The sequence below is a fragment of the Lemur catta genome, chromosome 8 (assembly GCF_020740605.2).
Source record: "Lemur catta isolate mLemCat1 chromosome 8, mLemCat1.pri, whole genome shotgun sequence".
NCBI classification, from domain to species: Eukaryota; Metazoa; Chordata; class Mammalia; order Primates; family Lemuridae; genus Lemur; species Lemur catta.
Genome location: NC_059135.1, coordinates 56,971,077 through 56,985,978, shown reverse-complemented (window position 1 = coordinate 56,985,978; position 14,902 = coordinate 56,971,077). Strand labels below are relative to the sequence as shown.

Below are 14,902 nucleotides of genomic sequence, written 5' to 3'. Positions count from 1 at the left end.
AGGGCACATTTTAAATGAAACGTGGACCTATTAGAGAAAACAAAGAAGGAAAATGGCTAGGATGGTGGAGGTTCTGGAAACTATCTTATGAAAATTAGTTGAGAGAATTAGGACCATTGAAACTGAAGAGTACAAGATTTATGGGGAGTATAAGAGCACCTATCTTCAAATGCAAGAGCCCGATCCTCTGGAACAAGTAGATTCTGCGTTGGTTTCTGTTAGCTGCCCAAGCAGATTCGTGCCCCCATCTGGGTTAGGTTTCTTTCTTGGGTTAAGGGTTCTTGGAACCAATGTAATGACAGATTTATGGTTGCAAATTCTCAAGGGAAACTTTTCCCCGCTGGAGCCTAGACCAAGACAGAAAAGCATCCTTATTGTCTCCCTGAGCCAATGGGTACATTTCCTGATTCACTCTTTCACCCTCACTATAGCCCTTCCAAGGACTAGGCTTTCTGGAGGTTGCAGTTAACACCCAACATTCTGGAGCTCCAAGCCTCACACCCTGCCCTGGCCGGAGCATTCTAACCCAAGCCTTGAGGTGGCTACACCTGGCAACTCCCACCCGGGGTGACTGCAGCATCCACACACACAGTCACTGCTCTCATTTTTCAGTTCCCTCTTCATTTTTGACCCCAGGGACTTTCCTTACTTACCTTCTAGCATTTAGCCAATGTCTTACAGGAGACTTGTTTTACTGGATCCAGAATTTCTGATTGTTTTGGAGCTAGATGGTTTGGGGTCGTGTAGTTTACCATACACCCAGAGGCAGAAGTTAGTTTTAAAAATAATTAAATACAAAATTAATCATCACATTTAGAGGGAACTTGGAAGTTCCTGAGAGAAAGATTTAAGCTTTTTAGTAAAGGAAGCTTGCTAAGGAGGGCTGTGGAAAAGGGGAAGTGGTTGTCCTAGGGAGGGATGAGATCCAGCCAGTACCCACGCTGGTGGCTCTGTGACGCCATCAAGGGGATTTTCACATTAGATAATTCTGAGGCTGAAAGGATTGAAAGGAATGTGTGACCTGCCCCACAGTATCTGCAGTGAAGACTTAATAGTGAGGCCAAGCAGAAAGCAAGCAAATGTTTAGAAGGGCCCTCTTCTGAAAAATCTCCCTACATATGGGATTAAGGACCCCTTGTAAGGAAGGCTGGACCCAGTTAATTATTTCACAGGCTTCCATCTGAGTCTTTGTGTTTATGGGGCAAGAATGAGCCAAGAGCATCAGAGTTGTTGGGCTCAACAGAATATAGTCAAAATGCTGCTTCCCCTTCCTGGTCATGATGTTCGTGAGTCTCTCTGGCTTTATGATATTTTACAGTTTAAAGAGTTTCTCTTCCACACACATTTTCTTTGTCCTAAGAGTCCTGTGAAATAGGCAGAGATTGTTGTCCCTGTAGCAGTTTGTCCAAAGACACACAGAGTAAGTGGGCAAGATAGGACTTGACTGCCTGTCTTTAGGCCAGATCATGGGATGCCAATTCATTTGTGTGACTTGCACCTGTTCTAAAGTCTCTGACATGTCAGTGAGCTAACTTCTTTGGTTATCTCTTTTGGAAGCTGTTGGTCTCTAACAGAAAATCTCTGTTCTTACTTGGTTTGTCTGATTCTAAATCCATCTTAGAGAAGAAGAAGGTTAGTGAAGAGAGTCTGGTGATGCTTCATTCCACTCTGTCACTCCAATCCAATACCTTTGGTACTATGCTGCTAGATTATAACTACAGTCAGCTGTACTGGAATCACTGCACTAACTCTGAACTACCATTTTATGGAACATAGTAGCTACCAGAGACAAATTGGGGCTTGGGCCCATTCTTTCAGATCTTGTTATCGATTTAAGTATAGTAGGTTGCAAATGTTAATGGCCAACCAATTAGACTAGAGCGGCAATCATCCCAGCAGGTCACAATTCTTAAGTTCCTTTAAATGCAGGTTTGTAAAGCTGCCTTTAGTGGGAATGTGCACTCCTTTCCACCTCTCTTTTATGCTCCAATCCCAGGTAACTGCTCACTCATTATAGAGGATGGGGTGCCGTGTGAGGACATAAGGGGTTGTCCTAGTCATCTGCTGTAGTCTTTTTCTGAGGCTGCTTCTCCCTACAGTATAGAAAGTGCCGGCCCCGCACTGCAGTGCAATGTTTTGAATTCATTTCTTCCCTGTTGGCTTCACCAAAGATCTGCATGTCATGGGATCACCAGCCTTAAGCTCATCCTGGCTAATGGAAAGTCAGTGGAGACACTACATAAGGCTGTTTTTACCAATTGATCACATTTAGTTTAGTTGTAAACGTCATTACATACTTCCCCTTATACTCTGCAGAAAACTGTGAAAATAACCGGAAATGATGACACGGAGCACAGAATAAAAGCGGCAGTTCTCGTCAACAGCAGCAACAACCGCCGCCGCGTGAGATTCCGGGGGCGAAGAGGCCAAGCGAGAACAGGGGCCCGACCATCGCCCCGCTCTGCGCCTGGGACGACTTCTTCCCGGCCCCGGACCGCTTCGCCCGGCCAGACTTCGGGGACGTGTCCCGATGGAGGAAGCGCGCGGTGAGCAACCTGCTGTACTACCAGACCAGCTACCTCGCGGGGGCTGCCGTGCTGACTGCCGTCGTGGGCTTTCCGAGCCCCGGCACGGCCCTCGGAGGAACTGCGGCGGCGCTGGCGTGCGCGGGGCTCGCGCGGGCGGCCCGCAGGGAGGGTGGCCTCCGCCGGATGAAGGCGCGACACCCCGCGGCGTTTGTCGCGGTGGTCGTGTTGGCCAGCTGTCTTCTCATAGCTGTGTCTGGGGCGGCCCTGGTCTTTGTGTCGGGCATCACTTTTCCTTTGCTGTTGACATGTATCCACGCATCGTTGAGGCTCCGGAACCTCAGGAACAAGCTGGAGAATAAAATGGAAGGACTAGGATTGAAGAGGACACCAATGGGCGTTGTCCTGGATGCCCTAGAACGGCAGAAAGGAAACATCAGCAAACTCACTGACTGTATTACCAAAGTGAAGGAATAAACCTAATTTACCTGGCGATAGGGTTGCAGCAGAAATTGAGTTGCAGTTTGCCCTTGTCCAGACCTACTTTCTGCTTGTATTTTTTAAATAGGCGCATGTACCACCCAACTATCTATGGCACATGTATGTACAGGCCAAACTATTAACTTCTCTGATGTTACAGAGAGAAGGCCTCAGAAACTGAAAGAAAACCACTCTCCTATTGTGTCTGAAGTTTCAAGTGTGTTTATGAAATCTAATGAGAAATGGATCACACTTATTTCTTTAGGGGAATAAAAGAATTATGGGTTCTACAGCAACAATACTGTTATCTTGTAGGAAAAAAAAATCACTGTAAAGTATCAAGGCAATATGAGTAAACGAACAGGTTGTTCAAGTAGATGATGTCATAGGTTAGCCTGTTTCTAATCCCCTTAGCATCCTCCTCTGAAAATATCCCTTAGCATTGTAAAAGTGGGGTATAAATGAGTTTAGTTTTTATTATTACTCTCTTAAAATCAAAGACGATCTCTTTCACTTTGCTGCCTGTTTGATATGCAGTGGAAACTGGTAAACCAGTTGTTATACTTTGTTTATACTTATAAAAATAGCTGCTTAGAATATTTTGCTAAATTTTTGAAATGCTAGTAATGTATTTTCACCAGCAGGTATTTGTTGCAAACTTAATGTCATTTTCCTTAAGAAGGTTACAGCTATGTAACCTGTATTATTCTTGACAGATTTGTTAAAAAAACAACCAGACAAAAAAATAAAATTTGTGTTCTGTTTATATTTAAAAAAAAAAAAAAAAAAGCAACAACTAAAGCCAGCAAATATTGTCAGTAGCCTTTTCATTTCTCTGGCCTTGGAGATGTGTTAAAAACCTCATGACTTTGGATGTGAATTCCAAGATCTCAGTCTTTTCCTCTCAGTGCAAAGTTATCAGAGACAAATAGAAAATTGATAAGAGACTTCTGTCTCATAGAGCATTATGTGTAAATATTGTATAAATGACTTTCACAAGGGTGATAAGCATAGCCCTGTCACATTTAATTCAGCTGAAAAGTCCAGCTAAAACATTAAAACTCAAGGCCAGGCGCGGTGGCTCACGCCTGTAATCCTAGCACTCTGGGAGGCCGAGGCAGGTGGATTGCTCAAGGTCAGGAGTTCGAGACAAGCCTGAGCGAGACCCCGTCTCTACTAAAAAAAAAATAGAAATAAATTATCCGGACAACTAAAAGTATATATAGAAAAAATTAGCCAGGCATGGTGGCACATGCCTGTAGTCCCAGCTACTCGGGAGGCTGAGGCAGTAGGATCACTTAAGCCCAGGAGTTTGAGGTTGCTGTGAGCTAGGCTGACGCCATGGCACTCACTCTAGCCCGGGCAACAAAGTGAGACTCTGTCTCAAACAAACAAACAAACAAACAAAAACCTCCAATTACACATTCTAATGGCCAGGTATTTTATAATATAACAATCAAAGTAGCTGGATTTAAAGGCATAAGCTCAGCCGGCACTTGGGTGTTCATCCATGCAACCTTGCAACCTCAACAGGTTGCCAAAGTCCACTTTCACTGCTCTGACCCCAGTAAAATTGTGAAGTTTGTCTTTGAAGCTCCCAGATTCCTGGATTCATCCCTCTTCTCAATAGAACCTTTCCATTCCCACTCAGACACTTCCCAGTTCTCAAAAAAGACAAGAAAAGTGATTTCTACTAAAGTGTGAGACTGGTAATAGTTGAACATATACATCTTTACTTCTCCTAGGAGCGTTGCCAGTGCACAGGAATCAAAATTCTAAGCTAAACATGGAGCAGAACGGTATTTATAGTGTGCTACCTTTTGAGTAAGGAAATATATAATCATATCTGCTTATATTTTCAAAAATAAACAATGAAAGGATGAGACAAAAATCTAACAATTACCCCCTATCCCCAAGTAGGGAGGGAGGAAACAGAGTAGAAAGCACAGGTATGAAAACAATCCTTTTCTGAGTGTACTTTGTTCTGTGGCTTTTACTTTGGAACAGAGAGGTGTGCTAAAGCCAACTTATACCAGCTAGCAAGAGCAAGCTGTTAAGTTTCAGGAATTTTGTAAGCCAGTTATGAAACAGCTATTGTTAAAAATTAAATTATGTAAATTTACTATTAAATAAATTATAGTAAACACAAAGACAATATGTACTCAAAATTCATCACATTTCAATTATTTTTATTACATTTTACTATTATCTATGCTACTGAGATTATTTACATGTATTACATCTGTACATTGGAAATATTATATAATGGTGTACTACTGTGCATCTTCCAAATTGTGCATTCAGTGACATAACGTTGATAGCTTGAAATCAGTCATGATAGTAATATTTACTATATTGATAATAATATTGGCAGAGTTAGGTCTTTTATTTACAAATATTTACCAACACAATGCCACTTTGGAACCATGTTAATATTACATAATTTAAAAGTTAACATTTCACACAATTTAAAAGTTAAATTTAAAAAGAGTAACCACTAAAAATAAACAAAGTAAAATAGACAAACTTATTAAATGTGTATCATTTAGCTGCCATATCAGTATGAAGAAAAATTATTTCAAGGGAAAAATTATTTCAAAACATGTATTTTGACTGTAAATTCCTACCGGAACATATCCTAAAGGGAAAAGAGGAAAATAATTCTTAATCTGCATTAAGCAGTCTTATTGCTAGTAGTAATAATTATATTGTTACTTTAAAACTATTATATACATACACATACATTCACATATGTGTGTGCAAATAATTAATTTTCTTATTAGAAACCAAAATTTTTTTCAGCGTAAAAGTCATAAAATATAAAACAAAAAAAGTTAAGTAAAACTTAATAGTCTTATATTTAAGTCATAAATATTGATATGAATTCATGATTTAGTTTTTATTTCTATAAATACTTATTTCCAAGCTCTCCACTGAATGGGCTTAGAAGCAATGACAACCCAGAAGGAATAAGGAGCCCTAGCACCCAGATTGTGGTCTCTAAATACCATTTCCTACTAAAAAAGGATCAGGGCTCCCTAGATAAATAGTCCATTGCATATCTGGGTCAGGACATATGCAAGATGAGCATGGGATATTGTGTTTTTTTCAGAAAGCAAAGAAGCTGTCAAAGATGACTGAGGTCATGTCAAAGGGCATAGAAACCAGTTTGAAGGGGTTCTCTTTGACTAAAGATGGAATAGCTTCAACATAAAAAATAAATATATCAAAACTCATCAAATACATTAAAATCCATGAGCTCACAATGATAAATATAATTTTAAAAAGAAAATCAGTGGTAACTTTAGAGGCTACTAGTAAAACGGGTAATTATTCTAAAAACTGAAAAACATAGGAAGAGAGCATTTATTTTGCCTTTTTTCTATGAACTGTACTACTGGACAGCAAATTATATGATGTAAGAAAGATCTTCTTTATAAAATAATTTCAACAAAAAAATGCAGAAATAGTGGGAGAATTTAATATGATTTAAATGAATTTATATTATTATTCTATTAATATGGCTGTAGGACATGAACATCAATGACTGTTAAACCCATTAAGTGAAAAGCTGATGGGTTAAGACACTTGGACTCACACAACAAAAGGTAGTGTTCCCTAAAAGATGGGAAACAAATGAGGTGAGCCTTATAGTTGTACCAGGCATGCAAAGAAGCAGGCAAATAAGAGGCCTAAAGAGAAGAAAAATCAACCAAAGTGGACTCAGAACTGACACAGGAGTTAGACTTAGCAGACAAGTACATTAAAACAGTTTTTATACCTGTATTCTATATGTTCAAAAATTCAAGTAGAGACATAGAAAATACTAAAAGAGACCAATATCAGACTTCTGGACCTGAAAAATGATAATGTCTGAGGTAAAAAAAATACACTAATGAGAATAAATACAGAACAGATCTGCAGAAGAAAAGACAGCAATACAAACCACCCCAAATAAAACAAGAAGAGAAAAAGGAACTTAAAAAAAAAACGTACAGAGCACCATTGAGCTCTGGGACTTCAAGTGGTCTAACATATGTGTAACTGGAATTCTTGAAGGAGAGAGGAGAGAGAGAAAGGTAAGAAAGAAGAAATAGTTGAAGAAATCATGGCCAAATTTTTTCCAAATTTGATGAAAACTATAAACCATAGTTTCAAAAAATCTCAATGAACCCCAAGCAAAAGAGGAAACTACACCAAGGCGCATCATAGTCAAATTGCCCAGAACCACTGATAAAGAGAAAATTTTTAAAGCAAGAGTGTGGGAAGGCATGTTATGTACAGAAGGAATGAAGCTAACAGTAATTTTCCCTTTGGAAACAAGGCAAGGAAGAAGACAATGGGGTAACATCTTTAAAGTACTGAAACAAAAAAGTCAACCTTAGAATTCCTTACCCTACCTCTTTCCATTTTCTACAAAATGGCTTTTCTTCCATTTCCTTTTTCCTTTCCATCTTGTTAAATGACTCTCAACCACTTATAAGGTGTGAGACAGTGATGTATAACTAACAGGAGCTAGAGTTCCCAAGCTTGCACATCTATTACTTAAAATAATACATTTGAGTGAATTCAAGGTTACTCCCCAAAAGAATGTAACTCTCAATCATCTAAAATCCATATGCTTTTTTTTTTTTTTTTTTTTTTTTGATACAGAGTCTTGCTCTGTTGCCCGGGCTAGAGTGCCATGGTGTCAGCCCAACTCACAGCAACCTCAAACTCCTGGGCTCAAGCCATCCTTCTGCCTCAGCCTCCCGAGTAGCTGGGACTATAGGCATGCACCACCATGCCCGGCTAATTTTATATATATATATATATATATATATATATATATATATTTTTTTTTTTTTTAGTTGCCCAGATAATTTCTTTCTATTTTTAGTAAAGATGGGGTCTTGCTCTTGCTCAGGCTGGTCTCGAATTCCTGACCTTGAGCAATCCTCCTGCCTCGGCCTCCCAGAGTGCTAGGATTACAGGTGTGAGCCACCGTGCCTGGCCCATGATGCTTTCTTGAGTGGGAGAAAAAGATGTGGCATTATCGTTAATGTAGCAGGAATTACACATAACTGCCAGTCTTGCCTATCTGTCACTGATCTACATTTAATAGCTCTGATCATCACAAATAATTGTAGTGCTTTATGTCTGTACACACCAAAATCGTTTTTGATTCATTAAAATCTGGGCCTGGTGTGCAAAAAAGTTTGAGCACAGCCACTCCAGGGAATAACTAAGAGAAATCCCATCACTGTAGGGAAATCCTGATGGAAGCCTGGCTATGCCCTGAAAGAGAAACTCTTGATTGTAATAAATACATTGTTATATTTGTGGATCTTGCATGAGTCTTACCTGTGGAAGATTGTTTCCCCATTCAGTATTTCTTTTTAAATCCATTTTTTTCTGTAACATCTGAAAAAACTTCCACGCAGGCTGAGATTGTTAACTAGTCCCACTGGCCTCATCTCTTGCTTTTCCTTCAGTGGAACGGAGTAAATTAGCCTACGTTCAATCTTCTGTATTCATCAGTACAGCCTGTCTGAGGTTGACAAATTATAACCGCTTAAATGTAATATGTATGTTTACATAAATTTTATTCAAGTAAAAAGCAAAATGCATTTTAATGGGATGCGGGCAGTGTCTGCACTCACTGTGCCAAGGAACATACTAACAAAGGCAAGAGGTAGATCAGGTTCTTGTCTTGTGGACTCGGGAATTAAGCATTTTCTTCTTGTTGTCTGCTTTTTTTAGATTAATGCTTCTGTCTCCAGCCTCACTTTTAGTGGCTTTCACATTTCAAAAGGACAGGTGAGGGTGTGGGGCTGGGTAGGGGAAAAGAAAGAGAAGTTTCAAATACGCAACTGGAGACCATCTTTCACTTTAATTTGTAGAATTTCCTAAGTACATGTCAACTCCTTACCTAGAATTAATTTGTTTTTTAATGACAAATTTAGAGGATACTAAAATTTCATTTTCATTTTATCCTCCTCAGTATTCAAGTAGAACCCCGAAGTCCTAAGCTGAAAAGCAGTCGTGTAAACCACAGCGTTTGATTCCGTTTTCCACACAAGGTGACACCAGGCCTTGCAGTTTTGCAAAGGGATTTGTCAGGGCCTGACTTGACTGGCTGTGGCAGGGGCCTGGGAGGAGACTGCTCTGCAAGGAAGGTCCTCATTGGGAGGTGGAGGGGGGAAGCCAGGTAGGAAGACCCCACTGAGCAGCTGGCTCTGGGCAGGGGTCTCATGTGGCAAGCAGAACCCTATATCCAGGGAACCACCTTACACATTGGACAAGTTGTTGAGAACAGCAATTCACGTCCTAGCCAGCCGGCAGAGCCCATCCCCACAGGAGCGCCAGTACAGGAAATCAGGAACAGCCAGGCTTCAGGGGCTAAACGGCAGCTGGCAGCACAGGGAATACTGTCTTCCAGCAGCTGCGCCTCAGGGTGCAGATGCCACACCCTGGAACATTTGATAAGAAAACAGCAGGGTCAGCCCTAAAGGTACTGGCACCAGGCAAGTTGATCAGGTGCAAGAACCAGAAGAGACTGATTTGCAGAACCAGGTAAATGACGGGAATCGGCTCGGAAATGGAGCCTATTGTAGAAGCAGAGAGCTAGCAATGCAAAACCCAGTTTCAGAATAGAGCTTGCTCACCCCATCTACTTAAAGTCTGATCTGATTTTTAAAGTGGGGGCTGGATCTTCAGACTGCAGAAACTTCTTTCTCAGCACTTAAAAGAAATTTTGATTCCCTGAATTTGTCTATGATACATAGTATTAAGTCAAGATTCTTGGACGCAAGTGACAGAAATCCAATAAAAATTAGCCTTAAGCAACTACAATGAAAGGAGTGTGCTGGCTCATGTAACTGGGAAGCACATGGGTGGATCCAGCAATTACAAACACTGCTGGGACCCAGGGGTCAAATACTGTCCCTCGGGCTCTGTCTTCATCTTTCACTTTTGCTGGCCTCAGCCTAGCATTGTTTGGGTGTGTCAATGTCTAACAGCTAGGTCTCTAGAAAAAAATGTACATACATAAACTTGTAAATTTTACTAATATAAAGGATGTATACATAACTTACAAATAATAATATATAATACTCCTTATATAAATTCAATATAGCTGATTTATTTTCATAGAATACTTTTGTTGATTTTTCCCAAAGTCTTGTATCTGTAACCAAATCTGATTGTAATTGAGGAACCAGGGTAGTTCTGACGTGAAGGTTAGTTGATACTTTTATTTACAAGAAAGACAATGCTGGCCGGGCCCAGTGGCTTACACCTGTAATCCCAGCACTTTGGGAGGCAGAGGTGGAAGGATTGCTTGGGGCCAGGAATTTGAGACCAGCCTGGGCAGTATAACAAGACCTCATCTCTACAAAAAATAAAAAGAAATTATTGAGGTGTGGTGGCGTGGTGCGTGCCTGTAGTCCCAGCTACTCAGGAGGCTGAGGTGGGAAGATCGCTTGAGCCAAGGAGTTAGAGGCTGAAGTGAGCTATGATTGTGCCATTGCACTCCAGCCTAGGCAACAATCTCTATTTAAAAAAAAAAAGAAAGAAAGAAACACAATGCTATGGACTGAATTGTGTCCACACGATTCAGGGTGAAGAATGTTTATGGCAGTAGCCAAATATACAGGATACTGCTACGTCCTCTCCTTTCTTTCTTCTTGGTGGCAGCTGGTAACAAAAACAAACTGCGGCAGGATGGCAAAGTCCAAAAAGAGTTGGCTCCCCCTTCTTTCCTTGGAGATGGGATTATTGGGATTATCAGATTATCGCAGGAGATGTGACTCTGCCCTGGAGGCATGGCTGAGGCCTGGAGCTTGCACACTCCTGTTCACTCAGGAACTTTTCAGACTGTAAAAAGCACATTCTCAAAGGCAAGTTTGAAAGAGAAAGATTTACATCTCTTTTCTGTCTGTTTAGTTATTTTCAGAATTTGTGCAGAACAGAGCTCCCGCAGGGTGTCTGTTAGTGAGAGAATTCATAGGACTGATCTTTAACTGTTACTAGGAAATTGCAGGATTAGATATCTTCCTGTGAATTTTTGCAAAGCTGTCCCTTTCACCAGGGAAATATCTAGGTGCTCAAAATTCCTCCCACTTCCTTACATTATGTGATGGGGCCATTTTCCCTCATGACCCCTGTCTCTCCCACACCCCTGGCCAGTCTTTCATGTTGGCCAGAAGCACGTCCAGCGTAGCTGTTTTCCTCATTGTTTTCCCTACCCTAACAAAGGAGACATAGTCAATAAGCTAAGCCAAGGATGTACTGGGTGCTCGCCTGTGGGTAGAATGGCACATCTGCAGAAGTACAACTTTCCAGCCCTCCACTGCTAACCTTGCCACTGTGTCCTTGTGAATTTCACACAGGGGTTTGTACCTTCTTGACATACTTCTTCCATTAGATTGATTTTCTGACCTAGATTTCCTTTCTAATTCCCCATCCCAGTTGACAGTTCTATCCCTTTGGGACTTTGTAATACCAGTGTGTCATACTGACTTTTCTCTGTGAAAAGATCAGGCTCATTTTCTCTAATATCTATATTCTCTAAAAACTTATCTATCTCTACAGTAAGCTCAGTACCTAGCACATGGTAAATAGTCAATAAATGCAGGATGGATAGAAATAAACTGGTATAGACACATATAAAACCTTAAATGTTTTTTAAAATTCTCCCCTTGCTGTATTTTCTTGAGAATAATTGAGCTTCTTCCTTGCTATTATTCTTTTCTCTGTATTTCATGAACTTATATTTTATAGGTTTACAGATTCTGAAACTTGAGTTTGTAAGCCTAATACCTGCCTCTGGGCTTACTAGGATTCAGAATTACCTTCTTACTCTCCCTCAAAGAACAATATAGCCTTGAGACTTGGTGAGCCCTAAATAGAAAGCCAAGGGTGCAATTTCACTGTAAAACAGCAAAAGAACCAGGATTTCCATTATTCTTTTAGGGCAAAAGATCACTTCTTGCATTATTAGAAGCTGTCTCCTGAGAGACTTGCCTGCTTTTCGGAAGGCAGTATTGCATAGGAAAGGAAACAGGAAAGCAGAGGAGAAAGAGAAGTTTGAAAACTCAGAGGTTTTATTCTAAGATATAAACAGGTCACTGTGGATAGTGTTCTTAAGAGAAACCTACAAATAGCTTTTATAGGCAAACAAACAAAAAGTTAATCGAAGATTCAGGAAGAGTCATGCAGAAGATAGGACAACTGTTGGTTTAGGTTTAGAAAAGAGTAGTTAATATCTGTTCCTCTGTGAGTTAAACACACACACACACACACACACACAAGAAAGGAAAGATTAGTTAGGTCAGAATAGAAAGTTCATATTTATTTTAAAATAGATTGAAGAAGAAAGGAGGGACTCAAACGAATAATGGAAATATGGCAAGTACCCGGCAGAGGACCACATTAAGAACAGTATTTGTGGAGGGGGCACGTGCTTCTGTCTTGTTCCTCACTGGCAACTGGTGGGAGCAATTGCCTTAGAGTTATAAATTTTTACAGGCCAATTTTCTAGAAAAGCATTTGGTTTCAGAGGAAATAAATTACTGGAGATATTGAAAATGAAATCTCACGTAATTCAGAATGAATTTAGAGGTTCCTAAATGAAGAAAGATCACCATGGTGCTCATGCCAAAATTTCCTTTGTTAATGATGATAAGGATTATTCCTGTTTCTTCAACAATTTCTCTTTCCCTTCCTGATGTCCCTGGACATTGGCAGAGCCCAGTGCTTGGATTATTGCTCCTCCTTCTTGACACATTTTATTTCAGAAGGCTCATTGTTGCCCACACATTTCAGCACCCCTGTCTCTATTATTCATAATAGCCAAAGGTGGAAGCAACTCAAGTTTCCATTGGAGGATGAATGGATAAACAAAACCTACACGCAATGAAATACTATTCAGCCTTACAAAGGGAGGAAATTCTGACACATGCTAACAACATGTGAACCTTGAGGACATTATGCTAAGTGAAGTAAGCCAGTCTCAAAAAGACAAATATTGTATGATTCCACTTATATAAGGTGCCTAGAATAGTCAGATTCATAGAGACAGGTAGTAGAATGGAGGGTGTCAGGGGCTGGGAGGAGGGAAGAATGAGGAGTCATTGCCCAGTGGGAACAGAGTTTCAGTTTTGTAAGATGAAGAGTTGGAGATGGATGGTGGTGATGGTTTGCACAACTATGTGAACTGAACGTACAGGACAGAGAGTAACCAGGGCAGGGAGTAAAAGGGTGGACTCTACAGGGTGGGCAGAAGGGGCTTGCCTGAAAAGCTGGCGTCTGAATGAGACAGGAGTAATGGAAACAACTAGCCAGGAAAAGGTACCATCCGGCCAAGGATGCAGCAACGTGAAGCCCCTGAGGTGGGAAAGAGCTTGGTGTGCCAGAGGGACAGAGCAAAGGCCTGTGCAGCTGAAATGTGGTGAAGGATAGGAGAGGGAGTCAGGGCGTGTCCTCGCACAGGGGACGTGAGTGGCAGTGCCAGTCTACAACTCAAGTCAGCAGGCCAGCCGTGTGAACCGCCCATGCTGTCTTCCCTCCCTTATGGAGGGATTCTGATTACTCTTATCACCCTACCTTCCTCTTCGAGGAACAGAGATTAAAATTTCTTTCTGGTGAGCTTTCCCAGGTGTGTAAGAGTGGGAAAATATGGAGGCCTGAGGCCTGGCATGGTCCCAAATGCCCAGAAACACAGGCAGTAGATACCAATTTGATTCAGTTTAGAATATCAGAAAACCAGCTTTTGAGTTTAGGCCCAAATCTCTTCTGACTGTGACCTTTACCTGGTTGCTTCACATCTCTGGAGCTCCATATCTCCACTCGTCAGGTGGGATCTGTTATAATGCCTTCCCACAGTGTCGTGAAGATCAGATTAATTGTGACTAACTAGCTGTAAACTGGTGTTAGTATGTGGTTATTATGCCATTGATTTTCTGGCTCTGTCTCGTCACAAGATTTTATATTTATCAAAATTAAAGTTAGGAATATATTTTTTAAAAAAGATGTTACCCATAGCATTTTGGAGAGTACATGGAGACGAGGAATGACGTGATATAAAATATTGTCTCTGGCAACTCTAGATAGGGTGGCGTCTGGAAGGGCAGACCCTGGGGAGCACACGCAGAGGGTACAATGACAGTCAGTGTGCCTCCCTGGCACAGCTTCCTGAGGCCACAGTGTATGGAAACTGGGTTTCCATTTTTCTACAGTCTGTTGGTGACAGAAGAAAAAGGCTTAAAAGAAATGATCTGTTGAGATTATTTGAATTTGTTCAGAGAATGAATTTTAATGTCCCAAAGAACTTCATAGATGGGAGGGATTGAGAAACATTAAGTAGGATGAATGGAAAATTCCCTTTAATTGTGAACATTTTGACCATAGAATAATGTCTTCTGAGATTGGGTCATGCTTTGGCAATCTTTCAACATATTGCAAATGAGGTTCTCAACTGCTGTCCTAGCCCCTATCTAGAAAATTTTTTGAACTTTTTACAGCACAAGCAAGTTGTCATAAGACACGTTTAAGAATATTATCTGTGGAAAAATATGCTTTGAGCAAAGTGTGATTGGATACAGGGAGAACACCTTGGGCAAATGATCAAAGAGTGCCTGCAGTCACACACAGCTGACTCTTAATTAGGATGTAAATCCCACATGGCAGGGATCATGTCTAGTTGGTCACCTTTGTATCTCCCAAGTGTGTCAAGTGTCTGGCACATAGTAGGCTATAAATATTTGTTGAATGAATAAATGAGTGAATAAATTAATGAAGTGGGGGATCAGCAATTTCTCATTGGCCACCTGTAATGAAGAGTGATTTTTTTTTCTCCAAATGGTGGTTCCAATAATGAATCTATTGAATAAATTGAATCATTTCAAAGGATGTTT

At 40.7% G+C, this 14,902-nt stretch overlaps 1 protein-coding gene across 1 annotated transcript; it reads left to right on the top strand.

Moving 5' to 3' along the window:
- Positions 1-1,280: 1,280 nt before the first annotated feature.
- Positions 1,281-3,098, top strand: LOC123644123 (PRA1 family protein 3-like). The gene is made up of 2 exons (XM_045560290.1): positions 1,281-1,286; positions 2,358-3,098. The coding sequence occupies exons 1-2, from the start codon at positions 1,281-1,283 to the stop codon at positions 3,000-3,002; spliced, it is 651 nt and encodes a 216-aa protein (XP_045416246.1). The 3' UTR covers positions 3,003-3,098.
- Positions 3,099-14,902: the final 11,804 nt, after the last annotated feature.